At 52.3% G+C, this 25,428-nt stretch overlaps 1 protein-coding gene across 3 annotated transcripts in view; it reads right to left on the bottom strand.

The window, feature by feature from the left end:
- The window catches only part of SPATC1 (spermatogenesis and centriole associated 1), a 39,031-nt gene extending 15,050 nt beyond the window's left edge, over positions 1-23,981 (bottom strand). For 2 of the 3 annotated variants that reach the window (XM_077944505.1, XM_077944504.1), the window contains exon 1: positions 23,462-23,976. In XM_077944505.1, the coding sequence (XP_077800631.1) occupies positions 23,462-23,672 (211 nt within the window). In that variant the 5' untranslated portion in view covers positions 23,673-23,976. Of the gene's footprint in view, positions 1-23,461 lie in introns of all 3 variants that reach the window. The other variant, XM_028853164.2, reaches the window with a different exon arrangement.
- Between the last annotated feature and the right edge of the window lie 1,447 nt (positions 23,982-25,428).

Below are 25,428 nucleotides of genomic sequence, written 5' to 3'. Positions count from 1 at the left end.
CGGTGTAAGTGTTCCTATTTCTCCACAGCCTTGTCAGCATCTGTTGTTTCTTGACTTTTTAAAAATTGCCATTATGACTGGTGTGAGATGGTATCTCATTGTGGTTTTGATTTTCATTTCTCTAATAATCAATGATGATGAGCTTTTTTTCATATGTTCATTGGCTGCTTAAATGTCGTCTTTTGAGAAGTGTCTGTTCATGTCCTTTGCCCACTTTTTGATGTTTTTTTTTTTCTTGTAAATTTGTTTAAGTTCCTTGTAGACTCTGGATGTTAGACCTTTGTCAGATGGATAGGTTGCAAAATTTTTTTCCCATTCTATAGGTTGTCTCTGCTCTGACGATAGTTTCTTTTGCTGTGCAGAAACTCTTTAGTTTAATTAGATCTCATTTGTCAATTTTTGCTTTTGCTGCAATTGCTTTTGAAGTTTCTGGCATAAAATCTTTTGTGGCCGGGCGCGGTGGCTCAAGCCTGTAATCCCAGCACTTTGGGAGGCCGAGTCGGGCGGATCACGAGGTCAGGAGATCGAGAACATCCTGGCTAACACGGTGAAACCCCGTCTCTACTAAAAATACAAAAAACTAGCCGGGTGAGGTGGCGGGCGCCTGTAGTCCCAGCTACTCGGGAGGCTGAGGCAGGAAAATGGCGTAAACCCGGGGGGCGGAGCTTGCAGTGAGCTGAGATCCGGCCACTGCACTCCAGCCTGGGCGACACAGCGAGACTCTGTCTCAAAAAAAAAAAAAAAAAAAAAAAAATCTTTTGCCTGTGCCTATGTCCTGAATGGTATTGCCTAGATTTTCTTCTAGAGTTTTTATAGTTTTGGGTTTTACATTTAAGTATTTAATCCATCTTGAGTTATTTTTTCTATAAGGTTTAAGGCGTCCAGTTTCAATTGAAAAAAAAATCTTTTTTTTTTTTTTTTTTGATGGAGTCTTGCTCTGTCACCCAGGCTGGAGTGCAGTGGCACCATCTTGGCTCACTGCAAGCTCTGCCTCCCAGGTTCAAGTGATTCTCCTGCCTTAGCCTCCTGAGTAGCTGGGATTGTAGTTGTGCACCACCATGCCCGGTTAATTCACTGCGTTTATATGATTATTTAATTACTTTAGTAGAGATGGGGTTTCACCATGTTGGCCAGGCTGGTCTCGAACTCCTGACCTCAAGTGATCCGCCTGTCTTGGCCTCCCAAATTTCTGGGATTATAGGCATGACCTACTGTGCCTGGCCTGAGAAAATAATCTTTTTAACAAATGGCACTGGGATAACTGGATATCCATGTTACAAAAGAATGATGTCAGACCGCTACTTCACACCATATACAAAAGTTAAATCAGAATGGAGTAAAGGCCTAAATGTAAGAGCTAAAACCATAGACTAATATAGAATAAATTATATTAGAATAGAATAAAACTTGGGGTGAATCTGCATGACCTCAGATTTGGCAGTGGATTCTGAGCTATAACACCTAAAGCACGAATAACAAGAGAAACAATAGATAAATTGGACTTCATCAAAATCAAAAGCTTTTATGTTTCAAAAGACATTAGTAAGAAAGTGAAAAGACAACCTAAACAATTGGCAAAAATATTTACAAGTGATATATTTGAGGAGGGACTATATCCAGTATATATAAAGCATCCTACAAGTCAACAGTAAGAAGACAGCCCGATTAAAAAATGGGCAATGGTCTGCACAGGATGGCTCGTGCCTAAAATCCCAGCACTTTGGGAGGCCGAGGTGGCAGGATCACTTGAGTCCAGGAGTTTAAGACAAACCTGGGCAACATGAGACCTTGTCTCTATTTTTATATAGAAATTAAAAAATAGGCTGGGCGCGGTGGCTTACACCTGTAATCCCAGTGCCTTGGGAGGCCGAGGCAGGCAGATCATGGGGTCAGGAGATCGAGACCACCCTGGCTAACATAGTGAAACCCTGTCTCTACTAAAAAAAAAAAAAAAAAAAAAAATTAGCCAACTGTGGTGGTGGGTGCCTGTAGTCTCAGCTATTTGGGAGGCTAAGGCAGGAGAATGGTGTGAACCCAGGAGCCTGAGCTTGAAGTGAGCTGAGATCGCGCCACTGCACTCTCCAGCCTGTGCGACAGAGCGAGACTCCGTCTCAAAAAAAAAAAAAAAAAAAAAAAAAGAAAAAGAAAAAGAAAAATGAAAAAAGAAATTAAAAAATAAAAATGGGAAGTGGATCTAAATGGATATTTCTCAAAGATATACAAATGGCCAATAAGCACACCTAAAGAAGCTCAACATCATTAGTCATCAGGGAAATACAAATAAAAACTGCATTGTAATATCACTTCACACCCACTAGGATGGTTATAATTTTAAAAAATCAGATAACACGTATTAGCAAGAATTTGGAGAAATTGGGACCCTCATACGTTTCTGGTGGGAATGTGAAATGGTGCAGCAGCTTCGAAAAACAATCTGGCAGTTCCTTAAACGTTGAACATAGAGTTACCATATGACCCAGTAATTCTACTCCTACATATATCTAAGAGAAATGAAAACATGGCTGCACAAAATCTGTACATGAATGTTCATAGCGGCATTATTCATAATAGCCAAAAGGAGGAAATAACCCAAATGTCCACCAACTAATGAATGAGTAAACAAAGTGTAGTAGAGCCGTACACTGGAATAGTATTCAGCCATAAAAGCAAAACAAAACAAAAAACCCTAACTGTAACCAGGAGTACTGAGAACCTTGAAAACATTATGCTTAGGGCTGGGCGCGGTGGCTCAAGCCTGTAATCCCAGCACTTTGGGAGGCCGAGACGGGCGGATCACGAGGTCAGGAGTTCGAGACCATCCTGGCTAACACGGTGAAACCCCGTCTCTACTAAAAAATACAAAAAACTAGCCGGGCGAGGTGGTGGGCGCCTGTAGTCCCGGCTACTCGGGAGGCTGAGGCAGGAGAATGGCGTAAAAACCCGGGAGGCGGAGCTTGCAGTGAGCTGAGATCCGGCCACTGCACTCCAGCCTGGGCGACAGAGCGAGACTCCGTCTCAAAAAAAAAAAAAAAAAAAAAAAAAAAGAAAACATTATGCTTAGTGAAAGAAGTCAGTCACAAAATACCACATACATGATTCCATGCTTATGAAATGTTGAGAATAGGCAAATTCATACAAACAGAAAGTAGATTAGTGGTTGCTTAGAGCTGGAAAGGGGGTGGTGAAAGGGTAGGGGTGTGATAGCTAAAAGGGATGAGGTTTCTTTTTGGGGTGATGAAAGTATTCTAAAATTGATTGTGGTAATGTTTGTACATACCTGTGAATATACTAAAAACCACTGAATTATGAACTTTAAGTGGGTGAATTGTATGGTATATGAACTATATCTCAGTGAAGCTGTCATTTAAAAAAGATTCATTGGGGTTACAGGCATTTATTGTGGCAGAAAAGGCACATTTGTGGTTCAGGGGCCAATCTAGTGCACACCTGGGAGGCATTACAGGCTCTGCAGGCACAGACCATGAGGAGTATGTCCCCTGCTCACACTGGGATGACCTCAGTCTACAACCCATCAGAATCACTGACGAGATCTCAGCAGCTGCCTTGCCCATGTCCCTGGTCAGGAGACAGGATGCCTTTGGGTGCATGACTGCAGGATGCCATGGGCGGAGGGAGAGTCCTCAGCTAACAGACACCCACTATTAGCTTGTGTTAAAGAGATTTCAGTCCCATCGCTTGATATTCCAATGCAAAGAGATTTCAGTCCCATTGCGTGATATTCCGATGCAATATGCACAAATGATTTCTTAACCTTTTGATAATTTGTGTTTAATTTATTGAGATTTGTGAGTTGAAAATCTTAGGCTCCAGTACAAGTACGTTGAAAAGAACTTGAAGAGAACGTCGAAGAGGACTTCAGATTCACTGCGTTTATATGATTATTTAATTATTTAGGTCTCTCAGCAAGGTTTGTTACATCAAACAATTGAAGTTAGAAAGAAAAGCAAAAGCTAAATATCTGGCCTCACGACTGTAATCCTAGCACATTGAGAGGCCAAGGTGGGAGGATCATTTAAGCCAAGGGGAGGATCCTGAGGGGAGAAGGTATGAGGGAAGAAGGTCCTGAGGGAAGAGGGTCCTGAAGGGAGAGGGTGCTAAGGGGAGAGGGCCCTGAGGAGAAAGGGTCCTGAAGTGAAATGATCCTGAGAGGAGAGGGTCCTCAGGGAAAAGAATCCTCAAAGAAGAGAGTCCTGAGGGAAGAGGTTCCTCAGGGGAGAAGGTAGGTCCTGAGGGGACAGGGTCCTAGGGGGAGAGGGTCCTGAGGTGAGATGGTCCTGAGAGAAGAGGGTCCTCAGGGAAAAGGGTCCTGAGGGGGAGGCTGCTGAGGGGGGAGGGTCCTGAGGGAGGAGGGTCCTGAGGGGAGAGGGTCCTGAGGGAGAGGTTCCTTAGGGAAGAGGGTCCTGAGGGAAGAGGGTTTGGAAATAACAGGGTCCTGAGGGTAGAGGGTCCTGAGGGTAGAGGTTCCTGAGGGAAGAGGATCCCGAAGGAAGACGGTCCTGAGGGGAGAGGGTAGGTCCTGAGGGGAGAGGGTTCTTTTTTTTTTTTTTTTTTTTGAGACTGAGTCTGGCTCTATCGCCCAGGCTGGAATGCAGTGGCCAGATCTCAGCTCACTGCAAGCTCCGCCTCCCGGGTTTACGCCATTCTCCTGCCTCAGCCTCCCGAGTAGCTGGGACCACAGGCGCCCGCCACTTCGCCCGGCTAGTTTTTTGTATTTTTTAGTAGAGACGGGGTTTCACCGTGTTCGCCAGGATGGTCTCGATCTCCTGACCTCGTGATCCACCCGTCTCGGCCTCCCAAAGTGCTGGGATTACAGGCTTGAGCCACCACGCCCGGCCGGGGAGAGGGTTCTTAGGGGAGATGGTCCTGAGGTGGGAGGATCCTGAAAGGAAAGTGTCCTCAGGGAAGAGATTCCTCAGGAAAGAGGGTCCTGAGGGAAGAGGTTGTTGAAGGGAGAGGGTAGGTCTTGAGGGGATAGGGTCCTGAGGGAAGGAGGGTTTTCAGGGAAGAAGGTCGTCAGGGAAGAGGGTCCTCAAGGAAAAGGGTCCTGAGAGAAAAGGTTCCTGAGAGGAGAGAGTCTTGAGAGGACAGAGTCATAAGGGGGAAGGTCCTGAGGGGACAGGTTCTTCAGGAGAGAGGGTTCTGAGGAACAGCGTCCTTAGGGAAAGGGTTCTGAGGGAAGAGAGTTTTGAGGGGAGAGGGTCCTGAGGGAAGGGGGTCTTGAGGGGAGAGGATCCCGAGGGGGGTCCTGAGGGGAGTTTTGAGGGGAGAGGGTCCTGAAGGAAGAGGATCCAGAGGGAAAAGGGTCCTGAGGGAGGAGGATCCAGAGGGAAGAGGGTCCTGAAGGAAGAGGGTCCTGAGGGAAGGGTATCCTTTGGGGAGGGGGTCCTGAAAGCAGAGAGATCTGAAAGAAGGCAGTCCTGGGGGAGGAAGGTTATGTGGGAAGAGGGTCTTGAGGGAGACGGTCCTCAGGGGAGCGAGTAGGTCATGAGGGAGAGTGTCTGGAGGGGAGAATGTCCTGAGGATAGAGAGTCCTGAGGGAAGACAGTCCTAAGGGGAGAGGGTCCTAAGGGGACAGGGTCCTGAGGAGAGATGGTCCAGAGGTGGGATGGTCCTGTGAAGAGAGGGTCCGGAGGGGAGAGGGTCCTAAGGGTACCGGCTCCTCAGAGAAGAGGGTTCTGAGGGAAGGTGGTCCTGAGGGGAGAGGAGAGGGTTCTGAGGGAAAAGGGTCCTTAGGATAGACAGTCCTGAGGCGAGAGGATCCTCCTGGAGGAAGGTCTTGAGGGAAGAGGGTCTTGAGAGAGGAAGCTTTTTAGGGAACAGGGTCCTCAGGGAAGAGGGTTCTGAGAGAAGAAGTTCCTGAGGGGAGAGAGTCTTGAAGACAGAGGGTCCTAAGGGTGAAGGTCCTAAGGTGGGAGGTTCTACAGGGAAGAGAGTGGGTCGTGAGGGGAGAGGGTCCAGAGGAGAGAGGGTCCTGAGGGAAGAAGGTCCTGAGAGAAGATGGTTCTGAGGGGAGAGGGTCCTCAGGGAAGAGGGTCCTGAGGGGAGAGGGTTCTGAGGGGAGAGGTTCCTCAGGGAAGATAATCCTGTGGGAAGGCTGTCCTGAGGGGAGAGGGTTCTGAGGGGAGAGGGTCCTTAGGGTAGAGGGTTCTGAGGGAAGAGGGTCCTAAGGAAAGGCAGTCGTGAAGGGAGAGGGTCCTGAGGGGAGAGAGTCCTCAGGGAAGAAGGTCCTGAGGGAAGAGGATCCTGAGGGGGGAGGGTTTTTAGGGAACAGGATTCTCAGGGAAGAGGGTTCTGAGAGAAGAGGTTCCTGAGGGGAGAGGGTCTTGAAGAGACAGGGTCCTGAGGGCGAAGTTCCTGAGGGGAGAGGTTCTACAGAGGAGAGAGTGGGTAGTGAGGGGAGAGGGTCCGGAGGGGAGAGGGTCTTAAGGCAAGAGAGTCCTAAGGGAAGAGGGTCCTGAGGAGAGATGGTCCTGAGGTGGGATGGTCCTGAGGGGAGAAGGTCCTCAGGGAAGACCTTAGGTCCTGAGGAAAGAGGGTCCATGAGAGAAGGGGGTCCTGAGGGAAGAGGGTCTTGCGGGGAGAGGGTCCTGAGGGACAGGAGTCCTGAGGGAAGAGGGTCCTGAGGAGAGAAGATCCTTAGGGGAGAGGGACCTGAGGTGGGAGGGTCCTGAGTGGAGAGGGTCCTCAGGGACGAGGTCCCTCAGGGAAGAGGGTCCTCAGGGACGAGGTCCCTCAGGGAAGAGGGTCCTCAGGGATGAGGTCCCTCAGGGAAGAGGGTCCTGAGGGAAGAGGGTTTTCAGGGAAGAGGGTTCTGAGGGAATAGGGTAGGTGGTGAGGGGAAAAGATCCTGCATAGAGAATGTCCTCAGGGAAGAGGGTCACGAGGGGAGAGGGTCATGAGAGAGGAGGGTACTGAGGGGATATGGTCCTGAGGAGAGAGGGTCCTCAAGGAAGAAGGTCCTTAGAAAAGTGGGTCCTGAAGGGGGAGGGTTTTCAGAGAAGAGGGTCCTCAGGGAAGAGGGTCCTTAGGGAAAGGGTTCTGTGGGAAGAGGGTCCTGAGGGGAGAGGTTCCTCAGGGAAGATAGTCCTGAGGAGAGAGGGTCCTGAGAGGAGAAGGTCCTTAGGGGAGAGAAACCTGAAGTGGGAGAGTCTTGAGGGGAAAGTCTTCTCAGGGAAGAGTTTCCTTAGGAAAGACGGTCCTGAGGGAAGAGGATTCTGAGGGGGGAGGGTTTTCAGGGAAGAGGGTCCTGAGAGAAGAGCTTCCTGAGGGGAGAGGATCTTGAGGGGGAAGATCCTAGGGGGTGAGGTTCTTCCAGGCAGAGGGTCCTGAGGGGCGAGGGTTCTGAGGTAAGAGGGTCCTTAGACAAAAGTTCTGAGGGAAGAGAGTTTTGAGGGCAGAGGGTCCTGAGGGCAGAGGGACCTGAGGGAAAGGGGTCCTGAGGGAAGACGGTCCTGAGGGGAGAGGGTCCTGAGGGAAGGCGGTCTTGAGGGGAGAGGGTTCTAAGGGGAGAGAGTCCTGATGGGGAAAGTCCTGAGGAGAGAGGATACCGAAGGAAGAGAGTCCTGAGGGAGAGAATTCTCAGGGTAGAAAGTGGGTCATGAGGGGATAGGGTCTGGAGGTGGAGGGTCATGAGAGGAGAGGGTCCTCGGGGACAACGTTCCTCAGGGAAGAGGGTGTTGAGGGAAGAGGGCTTTCAGAGGGAGAGGGTCCTGAGGGGAGAGGTTCCTCAGGGAAGATAGTCCTGAGGGAAGGTGGTCCTGAGGAGAGAGGGTCCTTAGGGGAGAGGGACCTGAGGTGGGAGGGTCTTGAGGGGAAAGGCTCCTCAGGGAAGACGTTCCTCAGGAAAGAGGGTCCTGAGGGAAGAGGGTCCTGAGGGGGAAGGGTTTTCAGGGAATAGGTTGGTGAGAGAAGAGCTTCCTGAGGGGAGAGGGTCTTGAGGGGGAAGGTCCTGGGGGCTGAGGTTCTTCTGGGCAGAGGGTCCTGAGGGGAGAGGGTTCTGAGGTAAGAAGGTCCTTAGAAAAAACGTCCTGAGGGAAGAGAGTTTTGAAGGGAGAGGGTCCTGAGGGGAGAGAGACCTAGGGGAAGGGGGTCCTGAGAAAATGCAGTCGTGAAGGGAGAGGGTCCGGAGAGGAGAGGGTCCTCAGGGATGAAGATCCTGAGGGCAGAGGGTCCTGAGAGGGGAGGGTTTTTAGGGAACAGGGCCCTCAGGGAAGAGGGTTCTCAGAGAAGAGGTTCTGAGGAGAGAGGGTCTTGAAGAGAGAGGGTCCTGAGGATAAAGGTCCTGAGGGGAGAGGTTCTACAGAGGAGAGAGTGGGTCATGAGGGGAGAGGGTCTGGAGGGGAGAGTGTCCTGAGGGAAGAGGGTCCTAAGGGAAGAGGGCCCTGAGGGGGAGGGTCCTGAGGAGAGATGGTCCTGAGGTGGGATGGTCCTGAGGGGAGAAGATCCTCAGGGAAGAGGTCCTGAGGGAAGAGGGTAGGTCCTGAGGGGAGAGGGTCCTCAGGGGAGAGGGTGGGTCCTGAGGAAAGAGAGTCCTGAGAGAAGGGAGTCCTGAGGGAAGAGGGTACTTCGGGGAGAGGGTCCTGAGGGGAGAGGGTCCTGAGGGAAAGGAGTTCTGAGGGAAGAGGGTCCTGAGGAGAGAGGATCCTTAGGGGACAGGGACCTGAGGGGGGAGGGTCCTGAGGGGAGAGGGTCCTCAGGGACAAGGTCCCTCAGAGAAGAGCGTCCTGAGGGAAGAGGTTTTCAGGGAAGAGGGTCCTGAGGAAATAGGGTAGGTGGTGAGGGGAAAGGATCCTGCATAGAGAGTGTCCTCAGGGAAGAGGTCCTCTCCCCTCAGGACCCTCTTCCCTGAGGACCCTCTTCTCTGAAAACCCTCCCCCCTCAGGACCCTCTTTTCTAAGGACCTTCTTCCCTGAGGACTATACCTCTCCCTGAGGGGAGAGGGTCCTGAGGGGAGAGGGTCCTCAGGGAAGATAGTCCTGAGGGAAGGCAGTTCTGAGGAGAGAGGGTCCTGAAAGGAGAGGGTCCTTAGGGGAGAGAAACCTGAAGTTGGAGGGTCTTGAGGGGAAAGTCTCCTCAGGGAACAGTTTCCTCAGGAAAAAGGTCCTGAGGGAAGAGGGTCCTGAGGGGGAAGGGTTTTCAGGGAAGAGGGTCCTGAGAGAAGAACTTCCTGAGGGGAGAGGGTCTTGAGGGGGAAGGTCCTGGGGGGTGAGGTTCTTCCGGGCAGAGGGTCCTGAGGGGAGAGGGTTCTGAGGTAAGAGGGTCCTTAGACAAAAGTTCTGAGGGAAGAGAGTTTTGAGGGCAGAGGGTCCTGAGGGCAGAGGGACCTGAGGGAAGACAGTCCTGAGGGGAGAGGATCCTGAGGGAAGGCAGTCTTGAGGGGAGAGGGTTCTAAGGGGAGAGAGTCCTCATGGGGAAGGTCCTGAGGAGAGAGGAGACTGAAGGAAAAGAGCCCTGAGGGAGAGAATTCTCAGGGTAGAAAGAGGGTCCGGAGGGGAGAGGGTCATGAGGGGAGAGGGTCCTGAGGGGAGAGGTTCCTCAGGGAAGATAGTCCTGAGGGAAGGCGGTCCTGGGGAGAGAGGGTCCTGAGAGGAGAGGATCCTTAGGGGAGAGAAACCTGAAGTGGGAGGGTCTTGAGGGGAAAGGCTCCCCAGGGAAGAGGTTCCTCAGGAAAGAGGGTCCTGAGGGAAGAAGGTCCTCAGGGTAGAAGGTCCTGAGGGAAGATGATTCTGCGGGGGGAGGGTTTTCAGGGAAAAAGGTCCTGAGAGAAGAGCTTCCTGAGGATAGAGGGTCTTGAGGGGGAAGGTACTGGGGTGAGGTTCTTTGGGGCAGAGGGTCCTGAGGGGAGAGGATTCTGAGGTAAGAGGTCCTAGAAAAAAAGTTCTTAGGGAAGAAAGTTTTGAGGGCAGAGGGCCCTGAGGGAAGAGGGACCTGAGGGAAGGGGGTCCTGAAGGAAGAGGGTTCTGAGGGGAGAGGGTCCTGAGGGACGGTGGTCTTGAGGAGAGAGAGTTCTAAGTGGAGAAGGTCCTGATGGGGAAGGTCTTGAGGGGAGAGGATACTGAAGGAAGACGTCCTGAGGGAGAGAATTCTCAGGGGAGAAAGTGGGTTATGAGGGGAGAGGGTCCGGAGGGGAGAGGGTCATGAGGGAAAGGGTTCTGAGGGAAGAGGGTTTTGAGGGGAGTGGGTCCTGACAAAAGAGGGTTCTGAGAGAAGAGGTTCCTGAGGGAAGTGAGTCTTGAGGAGAGAGGGTCCCGAGGCTGAAGGTCTTGAGGGGAGAGGTTCTACCATGGACAGAGGGGGTTGTTGGGGGGAGAGGGTCCAGAGAAGAGAAGGTCCTGAGGGAAGAGGGTCCTGAAGGAAGAGGGTTCTGAGGGGAGAGGGTCCTGAGGGAAGAGGGTCCTTAGGGAAAGGGTTCTGAAGGAAGAGGGTATTGAGGCGAGCAGGTCTTGAGGGAACAGTGTTCTGAGAGAAGAGGGCTCTGAGGGGAGAAGGTCCTGAGGGAAGGTGGTCCTGAGGGGTGAGGGATCTGAGGGGAGGGGGTAGGTCCTGAGAGGAGAGGGTTCAGAGAGGAGAGAATCCTAAGGGGAGAGGGTCCTTAGGGGAGAGGGACCTGAGAGGAGAGGGACCTGAGGTGGGAGGGTCCTGAGGGAAAAGACTCCTCAGGGAAGAGGTTCCTCAGGAAAGAGGGTCCTGAAGGAAGAGGGTCCTCAGGGAACAGGGTCCTGAGGGGAGGGGATCCCGAGGGGAGAGGGTCCTGAGGGAAGAGGATTATGAGGGAAGAAGGTCCTGAGGGAAGAGGGTTCTGAGGGAAGAGAGTTTTGAGGGAAGAGGGTCTGGAGGGAAGAGGGTCCTGAGGGAAGAGAGTTCTGAGGGGAGATGGTTCTGAGGGAAGAGGGTTCTGAGGGGAGAGGGTTCTCAGGGAAGAGGGTCCTGAGGGAAGAGTGTCCTTAGGGAAAGGGTTCTGAGGGAAGATGGTTTTGAGGGGAGCAGGTCCTGAGGAAAGAGGGTCCTGAGAGAAGAGGATTCTGAGGGGAGAGGGTCCTAAGGGAAGGTGGTCCTGAAGGGAGAGGGTTCTGAGGGGAGAGGGTAGGTCCTGAGGGGAGAAGGTCCGGAGGGGAGAGGGTCCTTAGGGGAGAGGGTCCTGAGGTGGGAGGGTCCTGAGGGGAAAGACTCTTCAGGGAAGTGGTTCCTCAGGAAAGTGGGTCCTGAAGGAAGAGGGTCCTCATGGAAGAGGGTCCTGAGGGGGGAGGGTTTTCAGGGAAGAGGGTCCTGAGGGAAGAGGGTTATGAGGCAAGAAGGTCCTGAGGGAAGAGGGTCCTGAGGGAAAGGGTTCTGAGGGGAGATGGTCCTGAGGGGAGGGGTTCCTGAGGGGAGAGGGGTCTGAGAGAAGGCAGTCTTGAGGGAAGAGGGTTATGAGGGAAGAGCGTCCTGAGAAAAAAGGGTCTTGAGGGAAGGCGGTCCTGCGGGAAGAGGGCTGTGAGGGGAGAGGGTCCTGAAAGGGAAGGTCCTGAGGGGAGAGGATATTGTGGGAAGAGGGTCCTGATGGAAGGGGGTCCTGAGGGGGGAGGGTTTTCAGGGAAGAAGTTCCTGAGGGGAGAGGGTCTTGAGGGAAGTGGGTCCTGAGGGCAAAGGTCCTGAGGGGAGAGGTTCTTCAGGTGAGAGGATCCTGAGAGAAGTGGGTCCTTAGGGAAAGGTTTATGAGGGAAGAGGGTTTTGAGGGGAGAGGATCCTGAGGGATGAGAGTCCTGAGGGAAGAGGGTTCTATGGGAAGAGGTTCCTGAGGGAAGAAGGGAGGGTCTTGAGGGAAGAGGGTCCTTTTGGGAGAGGGTCCTTTGGGGAGAGGGACCTGAGGTGGGAGGGTCCTGAATGGAAAGAGTCCTCAGGGAAGAGGTTCCTCAAGAAAAAGGGTCCTGAGGGAAGAGGGTTCTGAAGGGAGAGGGACCTGAGGGAAGGGGGTCCTGAGGGAAGAGGGTCCTGAGGGGAGAGGGTCCTGAGGGAAGGCAGTCTTGAGGGGAGAGAGTTCTAAGGGGAGAGGGTTCTGATGGAGAATGTCCTGAGGGGAGAGGATACTGAAGGAAGAGGGTCCTGAGGGAGAGAATCCTCAGGGGAGAAAGTGGGTCAAGAGGGGAGAGGGTCCTGAGGGAAGAGTCCTGAGGGAAGGGAGTCCTTTGGGGACGGGATCCTGATGGAAGAGGGTTCTGAGAGAAGAGGTTCCTGAGGGGAATGGGTCTTGAGGAGAGAGGGTCCTGAGGGTGAAGGTCCTGAGGGGAGAGGTTCTACAGGGGAGAGAGGGGGTCGTGGGGGGAGAGGGTCCAGAGAAGAGAATGTCCTGAGGGAAGGGCGTCCTGAGGGAAGAAGGTCCTGAGGGGAGAGGGTCCTGAGGGAAGGTGGTCTTGAGGGGAGAGAGTTCTGATGGAGAAGGTCCTGAGGGAGAGGATACTGAAGGAAGAGGGTCTTGAGGGAGAGAACCCTCAGGGGAGAAAGTGGGTCATGAGGGGAGAGGATCCGGAGGGGAGAGGGTCATGAGAGGAGAGGGTCTTGAGGGAAGAGTCCTGAGGGAAGGGAGTCCTTTGGGGAGGGGATACTGAAGGAAGAGGGTTCTGAGAGAAGAGGTTCCTTAGGGGAATGGGTCTTGAGGAGAGAGAGTCCTGAGGGTGAAGGTCCTGAGGGGAGAGATTCTACAGGGGAGAGAGGGGGTTGTAGGGGGAGAGGGTCCAGAGAGGAGAAGGTCCTGAGGGAAGAGGGTCCTTGGAAAGGGTCCTGAGAGAAGAGGGTTTTGAGGGGAGAGGGTCTTAAGGGAAGGCGGTCCTGAGGGGAGAGGGTCCAGAAAGGAGAGGGTCCTAAGGGGAGAGGGTCCTTAGGGGAGAGGGACCTGAGGTGGGAGGGTCCTAAGGGGAAAGACTTCAGGGAAGAGGTTCCTCAGGAAAGTGGGTCCTGAAGGAAGAGGGTCCTCATGGAAGAGGGTCCTGAGGGGAGAGGATCTTGAGGGGGAAGAGTTTTCAGGGAAGAGGGTCCTGAGAGAAGAACTTACTGAGGGGAGAGGGTCTTGAAGGGGAAGGTGCTGGGGGGTGAGGTTCTTTGGGGCAAAGAGTCCTGAGGGAAGGAGGTCCTGAGGGAGAAGTGTGAGGGGTAGAGGGTCCTGAGGTGAAATAGTCCTATGGGGAGAGGGTCCTTAGGGGAGAGGGACCAGGGTTGGGAGGGGAAAAGATCCTCAGGGAACAGGTTTCTCAGGAAAGAAGGTTTCCCTCCCTTTCCTGAGAGAAGAGAGTCCTAAGGGAACAGGGTCCTGACAGAGAGAATAGGTTGTGAGGGGAGAGGGTCCTGAGGGGAGAGGGTCTTCAGGAAACAGGGTCCTGAGAGAATGAGGGTCCTGAGGGGATAGGGTACTCAGGGAAGGGTGTCCTGAGGGAAGAGGGTCCTGAAGGAAGAGGGGTGTGAAGGGAGAGGGTCCTGAGGGAAGGGGTTTCTGAGGGAAGAGAGTCCTGAGGGAAGATGGTCCTTAGGGAAAGGGTTCTGAGGGAAGAGGGTTTTGAGGGGAGAGGGTCCTGAGGGAAGGTGGTCCTGAGGGGAGAGGGTTCTGAGGGGAGAGGGTAGGTCTTGAGGGTAGAGGGTCTGGAGAGGAGAGGGTCCTAATGGGAGAGGGTCCTTAGGGGAGAGGGACCGGAGGTGGGAGGGTCCTGAGGGGAAAGACTCCTCAGGGAAGAGGCTCCTCAGGAAAGAGGGTCCTGAAGGAAGAGGGTCCTCAGGGAAGAGGATCCTGAGGGGAGAGGATCCTGAGCGGGGAGGGTTTTCAGGAAGAGGGTCCTGAGGGAGGAGAGTCCTGAGGGGAGAGGATCCTGAGGTGGAAGGTACTGGGGGTGAGGTTCTTTGGGGCAGAGAGTCCTGAGGGAAGGGGGTCCTGAGGGAAGAGAAGTGTGAAGGGAGAGGGTCCTGAGGTGAAATGGTCCTGAGGAGAGGGGTTCCTTAGGGGAGAGGGACCAGAGTTGGGAGGGTCCTGAGGGGAAAAGATCCTCAGGGAACAGGTTTCTCAGGAAAGGTTTCCCTCCCTTTCCTGAGGGAAGAGGGTCCTCAGGGAAGAGGGTCCTGATGGAGAGGGTCCTCAGGGAACAGGGTCTTGAGGGAAGAGGGTCCTGATGGGGGAGGGTACTCAGGGAACAGGGTCTTGCGGGAAGAGGGTCCTGAGAGAAGAGGGGTGTGAGGGGAGAGGGTCCTGGGGGGTGAAGGTCCTGAGGGGAGAGGATACTGAAGGAAAAGGGTCTTGAGGGAAGGGGTTCCTGAAGGAAGAGGGTCCTGAGGGGAGAGAGTCCTGAGGGAAGAATGTCCTGAGGGAAGGCGATCCTGAGAGAAGAGCATTCTGAGGGGAGAGGGTCCTAAGGGGGAAGGTCCTGAGGGGAGAGGGTAGGTCCTGAGGGGAGAGGGTCCTTAGGGGAGATGGACCCGAGGCGGGAGGGTCCTGAGGGGAAATGGTCCTCATGGAAGAGGTTCCTTAGAAAGAGGGTCCTGAGGGAAGAGAGTCCTGAGGGAAGAGGGTTCTGAGGGTAGATGATAGGTCCTGAGGAGAGAAGGTCCTTAAGGGGAGAGAGACCTGAGGTGGGAGGGTCCTGAAGGGAGAGTATACTCAGAGAAGAGGGTCCTGAAGGAAGAGGGTTCTGAGGGAAGAGGGTTCTGAGGGGAGAGGGTCCTGAGGGGAGAGGGTCCTGAGGGGAGAGGGTCCTGAGGGGAGGGGGTCCTGGGGCAGAGGGTCCTCAGGAGAAAATACCCTGAGGGAAGAGAGTCCTGAGGGGGGAAGGTTTTCAGGGAAGAAGGTTGTCAGGGGAGAGGATCCTGAGGGAGAAGGTACTGAGGGTAGAGATACTTAAGGGGAGAGGTTCCTAAGGGGAAAGGGTTCTGAGGGAAGAGGGTTTTGATGGGAGAGGGTCCTGAAGGAAAGGGGTCCTAAGGGCAGTGGGTCCTGAGGGAAGAGGCTCCTGAGGGAAGGGGTTCCTGAGGGAAGAGGATCTTGAGGAAAGAGGGGTGTGAGGGGAGAGGGTCCTGCGGGGGAAGGTCCTGAGGGGAGAGGGTCCTGATGTGAGGGGTTCCTCAGAGAAGAGAGTCCTGAGGGAAGAGTGTCCTACAGGAAGGTGGTCCTGAGGGAAGAGCATTCTGAGGGGAGAGGGTACTGAGGGGAGAGGGTTATCAGGGAAGAGCGTCCTGAGGGAAGGTAGTCCTCAGGGGAAAGGGTTCTGAGGGGAGAGAGTCCTGAGGGGAAAGGTCCTGAGGGGAGAAGATTCCAAGGGAAGAGAGTACTGAGGCGAGAGGTTCTTCAGCGGAGAGGGTCCTCAGGGAAGAGTGTCCTGAGGGAACAGCGTCCTGAGGGTAGATGATCCTGAGGGAAGTGGGTCCTGAGCGGGGAGGGTCCTGAGAGGGGAAGGCTGTGTCCTGAGTAGGGAGGGACAGATCTTGAGTGGGAACGTGTTTCTTGTGGGGTAGAGTCTTGTGGGGAATTGACGGGTCCTGAGGGGCTGGACGCATCTGTGGAGCTTGCAGATCCTGAAATCAAGGCAGGTTCTGGTGTGTGGGAAGCTGTGGCATGGGGGCCGGCGTTAGTGCTGGGAGGCCCTCCGGAACTAAGGGAAGGCTGCCCCCTGCCGGAGGAAACCTGCTGCAGCCCCTGGGGGAGGCAGTGGGAGAGCAGGACGAGGTGGCCTTAAGGGGAGAGGGTCCTCAGGTATATGGGCTCAGGTGAGGGAGGGATGGTGAGGGCTGGGATGGGGAGGATGCTGGTGGCTAGAGCAGGCCCTCAGTCCTCCTTTCTTGACTGCCTGTCCCATGCTGACGGCTGTCCCACCCGTCACCTGACCTCTGTGTGGAGGAGCCAGATCTGACCAGTGGGGGCAGGAGCCGGTTTTCAGTGCAGTTACTGTTTTAGTGTTTTGGGCCCCCATCTTGGCCCTCATTTCTTGTCTCCCCAGCTACTCCAACAGCCATATCTCTCTGCAAGTCCCTGAGCCCTCAGGAGCAGGAGGCCCTGCAGTCTGAATGCTGTCCTGGCTGCATCTCCCACCTGCCCTGTGCACGGAGCCAAGTCTGAAGCTCTTGGTGCCTGTTTTGTCCTGGTGAAGTTAATTCGGCCAGCGGCCAACCTTTTCTGATTTCCTGCCTCTTCAGATTACCCACACTGACCACACAGTTGTACCTTCTGTCTTGGTCAGAGATCGCTCCTGGCCACCTGGTCTCTGAGCCTCTCCAGATCTCTACTCAAAGGCCTCTTTATTTTCTCTCCATCTGATTGCACTCTTGGTTTTGGCTGCCCTCTCAGCCAGAGCAGCTTTTATGTCCCTGAACTCTTGCTGAGCCATCCTCAGCACTGCCTGGTTGCCTCCCCCATGCCGGCCCTCAGGCTGCCAAATGCTGCTGGAGAAGGCAGGAGATTGATGGCTGCTGCATTTGCAAATCCCAGAGATGGTTGCGCCATTCAGTCAGACCCTCCAAGTTCTCTCAGTTCCTTCCCCCTCCCCTTTTTTTTTTGAGACAGAGTCTCGCTTTGTCGCCCAGGCTGGAGTGCAGTGGCACGATCTCGGCTCACTGCAAGCTCTGCCTCCTGGGTTCATGCCATTCTCCTGCCTCAGCCTCCTGAGTAGCCTGGACCACAGGCACCTGCTACCACGCCCAGCTAATTTTTTTTTTTTTTTTTTTGTATTTTTAGTAGAGACGGAGTTTCACTGTGTTAGCCAGGATGGTCTTGAACTCCTGACCTCAGGTGATTCGCTCGGCTCGGCCTCCCAAAGTGTTGGGACTACAGACGTGAGCCACCGTGCCCGGCCCCCCATTATTAGTCTATTTCAGACCTTCCCTGCTCCATCCTTGCTCTCAGAGAAGAACATTTGAACAGAGAAAATTGAAGCCATAGGTCTGGAGTTCCTTCAGCTTCCCACCACCTGGCATGCACACTCATGCTCTCCTTCCTCCTTCCCTTCCAGGACAGTGGAAGAGACTCTCTTACTTCAGTCAAGAGCACCCCCCACCCCATAACGTATCCTTTTTGTCTTGCGTATTTTCCAGCAGTCTCTCCTGGCCTCTTCCTTCCACATATAAACAAACTCAGGTCTCTGCCACCTTGAAAAGAAGTTCTGGACCCCATGCCCTCCCAGCTACTGCCCTCTCCCTGTCCACTCCCCTCACCCCAAGGTCAAACTTCTTGAATTAAGTATCTCCATCATCTTTTCTCTCCATTTTCTTGCTGACTTTTCACCTCACCCTGGTCGGTCATTCCACCTATGATGGTTGAAATCACTCTAACCAAGGTCATGAATGCCAGTGTCATGAATTGTCCACTAAATGCTATGGATATTTTTAGTACTTTTATTGCTTGACCTCTTGCTGACACTGTCCTTTACCTTGCTGAAACTGTCCCCTTTGAAGCTGTCTCTTGGCTTTTGTGACATTCTGCTTTTGAAGTTTCCCTTGCCTCTCTGCATGCTCCTTTGCCAGCTCCTCTACCTGTCCTCAGTTAGGATCTGTCCTTCAGCCTCTTACTGTGCACTCTCTTCCCAGATGGCCTCACCCCCTACCTCAGCTTGAATTATCAGTAACTCTTGAATCTTTTCTCTCTAGACCTGACTTCTCCAAACTTCAGGCTCATAGTGCTACTGCTTCTGGCCACTCCACGTGGATGTTGTGTGGACATCTTAAAATCATTTTGTCCCAAATGCAACTCATTTTCTTCCTCCAAAACTGCCTTTCCCAGGCTCACCTCTAACATTTGCAGGGCTGTGGTCAAGAGCATTTATGTCAAGAGCATAAATGAAAGCCCATTTACCAAATGTCAGAGTAGTTAAAAGTTACTACTCAGGCTAACTGTTAAACTACTTTCTGTTTTCTTTTTCTTTTTTTTTTTTTTTTTTTGAGACAGAGTCTCGCTCTGTCACCCAGGCTGGAGTGCAGTGGCACAATCTCAGCTCACTGCAAGCTCCGCCTCCCGGGTTTACGTCATTCTCCTGCCTCAGCCTCCCGAGTAGCTGGGACTATAGGCGCCCACCACCTCGCCCGGCTAGTTTTTTGTACTTTTTAGTAGAGACGGGGTTTCACCGTATTAGCCAGGATGGTCTCGATCTCCTGACCTCGTGATCTGCCCGTCTCGGCCTCCCAAAGTGCTGGGATTACAGGCTTGAGCCACCGCGCCTGGCTACTTTCTGTTTTCTTAACCTGACAAATAAACCTTTGTAACAACCTGGAAGGTCAGATTTGAATTTGAAATTCTTGTACTCTCTGGAGTTTTGTGCCAGGATGTGGTAGATTGGAGAGAGCTGGTCCCCTGGCCCTGCCCTTCTGCACCCCTTCGCTTCCCATCTGAGCTCTGTCCTGCACTGAGAGGAGCCTGGTGCACATGCTTATAAACACCCACAGCCCACCAGACCAAGCCCTGTTCATACCTCCCAAGCTGTTTCCTCCTGTGTTCCTCCTAAATGGGGTTGGGCCAGGTCTCTGGACCAGGGGGATTTCAGAGGTAGGGCTGTGCACAGAGCATAAGGGAGAAGGGTAGACCCAGAAAGAGGAATTGAAGGCCGAGTTCATGAGGGCAAATCAAGAATAAGAACCCGACTCTATGAAGGAGGCCAGTCACAGGGAATGGCCAAGGAGAACAGGCAGGGTGAGGAAGTGGCCAGAGAAAGATTCTCTAAGGCAACTGTAGAGATCTGCCTTGGCTGGGACAACAGATACATTCTGGATGCTCTCTTTGTCATCCCTCACATCCAAGCAGTTAGGCTTTCCATTTTCTTATTAAATAATGTGAATGGATTTCTCTCTACCTGTAGCTCATGCTGTCATCTCCCACCTGGATGACTGCAACAGCCTCAGTCTAATCCATCTCCCTGTCTCAGTCTACTCTACTCTCCCTCCAATCCATTTTCCCCGTAGCATCTGGGATAACATTTCTGAAGCACAAACATGATTATTCTCTGTTAGAAACCACCAGTTTCGGCTGGGCATGGTGGCTCATCCCTGTAATCCCAGCACTTTGGGAGGCCAAGGCGGGCAAGTCACCTGAAGTCAGGAGTTTGAGGCCAGCCTGACCAATATGGAGAAACCTCGTCTCTACTAAAAAAATACAAAATTAGCCAGGTGTGGTGGTGCATGCCTGTAGTCCCAGCTACTCGGGAGGCTGAGGCAGGAGAATTGCTTGAACTAGGGAGGTGGAGGTTGCAGTGAGCCGAGATTACGCCATTACACTCCAGCCTGGGCAACAAGAGTGAAACTCCGAAACTCCGTCTCAAAAAAAAAAGAAAGAAAAGAAAAGAAAAGAAAAGAAAAAAAAAGAGACCACCAGTGTCTTCTTAGTGCCTTTAGGAGCAAGTCCAAGCTCCTCAGCATGTCATTTGCCGTCCTTGGTGATCTGACCCCTCTGGCTGCATTGTTCACCTCTCCCTGGCCCCTGTCACACATGAACACACCACACACACACACCATATATACTCACATAATCAGACACATGCCAACATACACTCAAACACCCACATAACACATACATACCACATACACTGTTACATACATTCACACACACAGCAACTCACAAACACACACACAGCCATATGCACACATTCACTCACAAATCACACACTGTCAAAGCAGACACACCATATCCTCTCACACACACATGCACTTTTTTTTTAGATGAAGTCTTGCTCTTATTGCACAGGCTGGAGTGCTGTGGCGCAATTTAGGCTCACTGCAACCTCCACCTCCCAGGTACAAGCGATTCTCCTGCCTCAGCCTCCCAAGTAGCTGGGATTACAGGCACCTGCCACCATGTCCAGCTAATCTTCCTTCCTTCCTTCCTTCCTTCCTTCCTTCCTTCCTTTTTCTTTCTTTCTTTCTTTTCTTTTTCTTTCTTTCTTTCTTTCCCTTCCTTCCTTCCTTCTTTTCTTTCTTTCTTTTCTTTCTTTCCTTTCTCTCCTTTCTCTCCTTTCCTTCTTTCCTTTTTTTTTTTTTTTTTTTTTTTTTGAGACGGAGTCTCGCTCTGTCACCCAGGCTGGAGTGCAGTGGCCGGATCTCAGCTCACTGCAAGCTCCGCCTCCCGGGTTTACGCCATTCTCCGGCCTCAGCCTCCCGAGTAGCTGGGACTACAGGCGCCCGCCACCTCGCCCGGCTAGTTTTTTGTATTTCTTAATAGAGACGGGGTTTCACCGTGTTAGCCAGGATGGTCTCGATCTCCTGACCTCGTGATCCGCCCGTCTCGGCCTCCCAAAGTGCTGGGATTACAGGCTTGAGCCACCGCGCCCGGCCCCTTCTTTCCTTCTTTCTTTCTTTCTTTCTTTTTTTCTTTTTTGAGACAGAGCCTCAAAAGTCTCCAGCCCAGGCTGGAGTGCAGCGGCATGATCTCTGCTCACTGCAAGCTCTGCCTCCTGGGTTCATGCCATTCTTGCCATTCTCCCGCTTCAGCCTCCCGAGTAGCTAGGACTACAGGCGTCCCCACCACACCCGGCTAATTTTGTTTTTGTATTTTTAGTAGAGACGGGTTTTCACCGTGTAAGCTAGGATGGTCTCGATCTCCTGACCTCGTGAGCCCCCCACCTCAGCCTCCCAAAGTGCCGGAATTACAGGCGTGAGCCACTGTGCCCCGCCCATTTTTTCTTTTTTCTTTTTTTTCTTTTTTTTGAGACAGAGTCTCACTCAATTGCCCAGGCTGGAGTGCAGTGGCACAATCTTGGCTCACTGCAACCTCTGCCTTGCGAGCTCAAGCCATTCTCCTGCCTCAGCCTCCCGAGTAGATGGGATTACAGGCGTGTGCAAACACACCTGGCTGATTTTTGTATTTTTAGTAGAGATGGGGTTTTACCATGTTGGCCAGGCTGGTCTTGAACTCCTGACCTCAGGTGATCCGCCCATCTTAGCCTCCCAAAGTGCTGGCATTACAGGCATGAGCCACTGTGCCCAGCCCACATTTTCCTTCTTTTCATTTTTATTTTATATGTTTTATTTTTTAAAAATTTTAAATATTTGGAAATTACATTTAATTTTCTTTTTACAGTACTGCTCCCTGTGCTAGGCACGGTGGCTCATGTCTGTAATCTCAACATTTTGGGAGGCTGAGGTGGGCAGATTACCTGAGGTCAGAAGTTTGAGACCAGCGTGGCCAACATGGTGAAACTCCATCTCTACTAAAAAAAAAAAACAGAAAACAAAAAAAGAAAAATTAGCCGGGTGTACTGGCACGTACCTGTAATCTCAGCTACTCAGGAGGCTGAGGCAGGAGAATCATTTTAACCCAGGAAGCAGAGGTTGCGGTGAGCTGAGATTGTGCCACTGCACTCCAGCCTGATTGACAGAGCAAGACTCTGTCTCAAAAAAAAAAAAAAATTAAATATTTAAAAATTAGATTTAATTTTCTTTTTACAGCACTGCTCCTTGTGAACAAGGCTAACTCCTAGGCAGTATGCCCAGAGTCAGCATCATGCACATTTTCCTATACACATTCATACACACTCATTCACACACCCACACCACACACTCCATACTTACACTACAGAGTATGTGTGGTGCATAAGTGTGTACCACACATACTCTCATACCACATTCACACACATATACCCACATTACACACACACACATGGGTCGGGGCTTTAATTGCACATCTGTTTCTCATTCCTGCAATCCCTGGGGCCAGGCATTTGTATGAGTAACTTCTACTTGTGGCATGCTCCTTTCCCCTTCACAACCAGTTGGCTGGGCTCACCTCCTCCAGGAAGCTTTTCCTCACCCTCAAAACTTGACCTTTGGGGAGGTGGAAGATCTGAAGTGGTCCAAGGATTCCCTTAAGAATGAAAGCTGGGAGGAGAGGGCTTGCTTGGTTAGCCTGGGAGTACGAAACCAGAGTCTAGCTTCTTAAACAGGAAAATTTTCTTTCCTTCCTTCCTTCCTTCCTTCCTTCCTTCCTTCCTTCCTTCCTTCCTTCCTTCCTTCCTTCCTTCCTTCCTTCTTTCCTTCTTCTTCTTTCTTCCTCCTCCTTCTCCTTCTCCTCCTTCTCCTTCTTCTCCTTCTTCTTCTTCTTCCCCTTTTCCCCTTCCTCGTCTTCTTCTTCTTCTCCTCCTTCTCCTCTCCTTCCTTCCTTCCTTCCTTCTTTCCTTCCTTCCTTCTTTCCTTCCTTCCTTCCTTCCTTCCTTCCTTCCTTCCTTCCTTCCTTCCTTCCTCCCTCTTTCTTCTTTCTTTCTTTTGAAATTTCACTCTTTTGGCCCAGGATATAGTGCAATGGCACCACCTCAGCTCACTGCAACCTCTACCTCCCGGTTCAAGGGATTCTCTTGTCTCAGCCTCCCGAGTAGCTGGGACCACAGGTGTGTGCCACCATACCTGGCTAACTTTTTGTATTTTTAGTAGAGATGGTATTTCACTATGTTGGCCAGGCTGGTCTCAAACTCTTGACCTCAGGTGATCCACCCACCTTGGCCTCCCAAAGTGCTGGGATTCCTGGGTGAGCCACTGCACTCAGCCTATTATTAGTTTTTGAGATAGAGTCTCGCCCTGTCAACTAGGCTGGAGTGCAGTGGTGTGATCTTGGCTCACTGCAAACTCCATCTCTCAGGTTCAAGTGATTCTCCTGCCTCAGCCTCCTGAGTAGCTGGGATTATAGGCGTGAACCACCAGGTCCAGAAAATTTTTGTGTTTTTAGTAGAGACGGGGTTTCGCCATGTTGGCCAGGTTGATCTCAAACTCCTGACCTCAGGTGATCTGCTTGCCTCGGCTTCCCAAAGTGCTGGGATTATAGGCGTGAGCCACCGCACCTGGACCCATGTGTATGATTTTTTTTACCCTGTCTGTTGTCTCTGTGTCACTAGAGGTGTAACATTTAAAACGAGGTGTCTGTGTGCTCGTGATCAGCGTGGGGGAACTGGAGACCAGTCCTATGCCACAGTCAGGTTGTATGGCAGGGAACTCAGTGGGTAGGGAGCAGGGAATTAAGACAGGAGGGGAGTGAGCACAAGCCTGAAGGGCTTTACCCTCTGGAAACACCCAAGTTAACCAGCATGTCTAGTTTGGAGTGAGTCAAGTTCCAGTGACTCACTGAGCCTGCAGGATCTGTAGGGGATCTTGACTTCTAGTGGAGTGTTGAAGCTGTGCTGTGGGTAGGCTGGTTGAGGGTGGAGGGACAGGTCCTGGACCCACAGCCTGGGAGCAGCCTCCACTAAGATGAGCCAGGGGTGTGGACAAGATGGCTTGGGAATTCAGAAAGAGGGGCACGGAGGAGAGCTATCGATCTCAGATGCCATGCGAAGGTGAAGGATGCAGCACCCAGGAAGCCGCTTGTGACCGTTCTAGAGCAGTGGTGCCAGGGTTCATTGCCAAGCTGCAGAGGAGCAAGGAGGAGGGCATTCCCTCCACGACCTCCTGAGACCTCAGCACACCGAGTCTGTCCTCTCTGGTGCATACCCGCTTCCCTCCCCACTCTCATGGGACCAAGGCCTCTTACCATTGCTCTGGCGTGAGGGAAGGCCTGCTGTTGCCTCACCAAGCCCAGTCGTGAACCCGCTGATGCCGAGCCCGCCTGCCTGAGTCTTGATCGCTGACTTGAGCTCGTGATTCTCCCGAATGAGCCGCACCAGCTTCTTCAGTTCCTCATTTTCCCGCACCAGCCTCTCTATCTGATGCCGAAGCCCCTCATAATTGGTGAGTAGAGACATGCCCTGGGGCAGTGGGAAGGGTGCGGCCTATGGGAGGGCACTGCACCTGGAGGCTGCCCAGGGCCCCGGGCCTTGCCCGGGCTGAAGGAGGGTGCAGAGTCTGCAAGGCTGGCCCAGCGGGCCCTGGGTATTGTGAGGTCAGAGGCTGTGCCCTCCTCCTTGCCCTCTCTGCTCTAACACACTCAGCTCTCCATGCCACCAGGCCTATGCACAGGCCTTGCCCTGGCCTGGAATGTCCTGACCTTTTCTCTCTGGCCAACTTCACCCTCACGGTGCCTCTTCTGTGAAACTTGCTCTCCCCCACCGCAAGTTAATTGCTGCCCGCTGGGTTTCCCCAGCAGATGTGTCCTGCGTCATAGCACTTCCCCCGGTTCCAGTTCCGTGCTAGTTCCTTAACGCTGTCCACTGGCTTTACAGTAAGGTCAGGGATTGTAACACGTTCCTGGAAACCCCAGTGTCCAGCAGAGGGCTTGGCACAAGGTTTGTAGGTAACCAGTAAATATTTGTTGAACGAAAACCCACCACTCCACCTTCCTGGCCAGAATGCCCCTTCCTTGTGATCTTGAACATGCCTGGGTTTGACCTCTCAGCCTTCTCCTGGGATGCTGTGTCTTGAAGGCCTGGACACTCGCCCATGATTGCTTCTGACCCAGGTGCTCAGAGTCTCTATCTTACTGCTGGTCCAGGAGCTCTCTACAACTTGGAGTTTCCGTTTCTGGTGACTCAGCGTTCTCTATTCAAAATCTCCCATCGGTGCCTTCTCTGTACTTGGATCGCTATTCCTCAGCTCCTTGAATTTTCCTGACTTTAGTCCTTCAAGAAACCAAGACTGTATCCCTCACTTGGCTCTAAGAACTCAGGACTCAGTCCTCATCATGCTACCCTTCTCTTAGAGCTATCTGCAGATAACTCTACGGTCCTGACCTCGAGTACTGAGTGAGGCCGTGTCCTAGTGGCCTCCACTGGCTCTGTGGCTGTTCTACCTCAAACCTCTTTTTAGGGCAGGGAGAGGATAGCAAAGTCCAGGTACAGGCCAGAGGGCAGACTCCTGGTAGAATGTGGGAAAGAGGAAGGGGAAGAAGGTCAGCCAGGGCTGGGATCAGTCTGAGTTGAGCATTCTACCTGGACCTCACAATGGGGGGCCTACCCCTACCCTTCCTCTAATACTTCAGACTGTAATCCTGGCTCAGTCACTCTGGCCCCAGGGACCAGAGTCCCCAAGAACCAGAGTTGAGGTCTCTTCAGTCATCCCTCTAACTTTATAGAGGGTATCTGTTGGGTTTTCCTTCAACATGTGAAAATTAGCTCATCATGGTCTTATTTCACTGTTGGCCTCTTGGGTTGATGCCGTCTGTGATGGTTACATTTTATGTGTCAATGTTGCTAGGCTATAGTGTCCAGGTGTTTGGTCAAAATGTAGCCTAGACATTGCTGTGAAGCTATCATATATCTAGACATTGCTGTGAAGCTATTATGTTGACTTTAAGTAAAGGAGATTACCTTCAGTCATTTGGGTGGGCCTCATCCATTCAGTTGAATCACTTTTTAAAAATTTATTTTTTTAATTTTGAAATTTGTGTATTTATTTCTTTACTTATTGATTTACTTTTTTTGAGGCAAGGTCTCAGTCTGTTGCCTAGGCTGCAATGCAGTGTCACCATCATAGCTCACTGCAGCCTCGACCTCCTATGATCAAGCGATCCTCCTGCCTCAGCCTCCCAAGTAGCTGAGACTACAGGTGTGTGCGACCACACTC

This window comes from Macaca mulatta, chromosome 8 (assembly GCF_049350105.2).
Source record: "Macaca mulatta isolate MMU2019108-1 chromosome 8, T2T-MMU8v2.0, whole genome shotgun sequence".
Lineage (NCBI taxonomy): Eukaryota > Metazoa > Chordata > Mammalia > Primates > Cercopithecidae > Macaca > Macaca mulatta.
The sequence above is the reverse complement of the archived record's forward strand: the minus strand, read 5'-3'. Positions and strand labels throughout refer to the sequence as shown.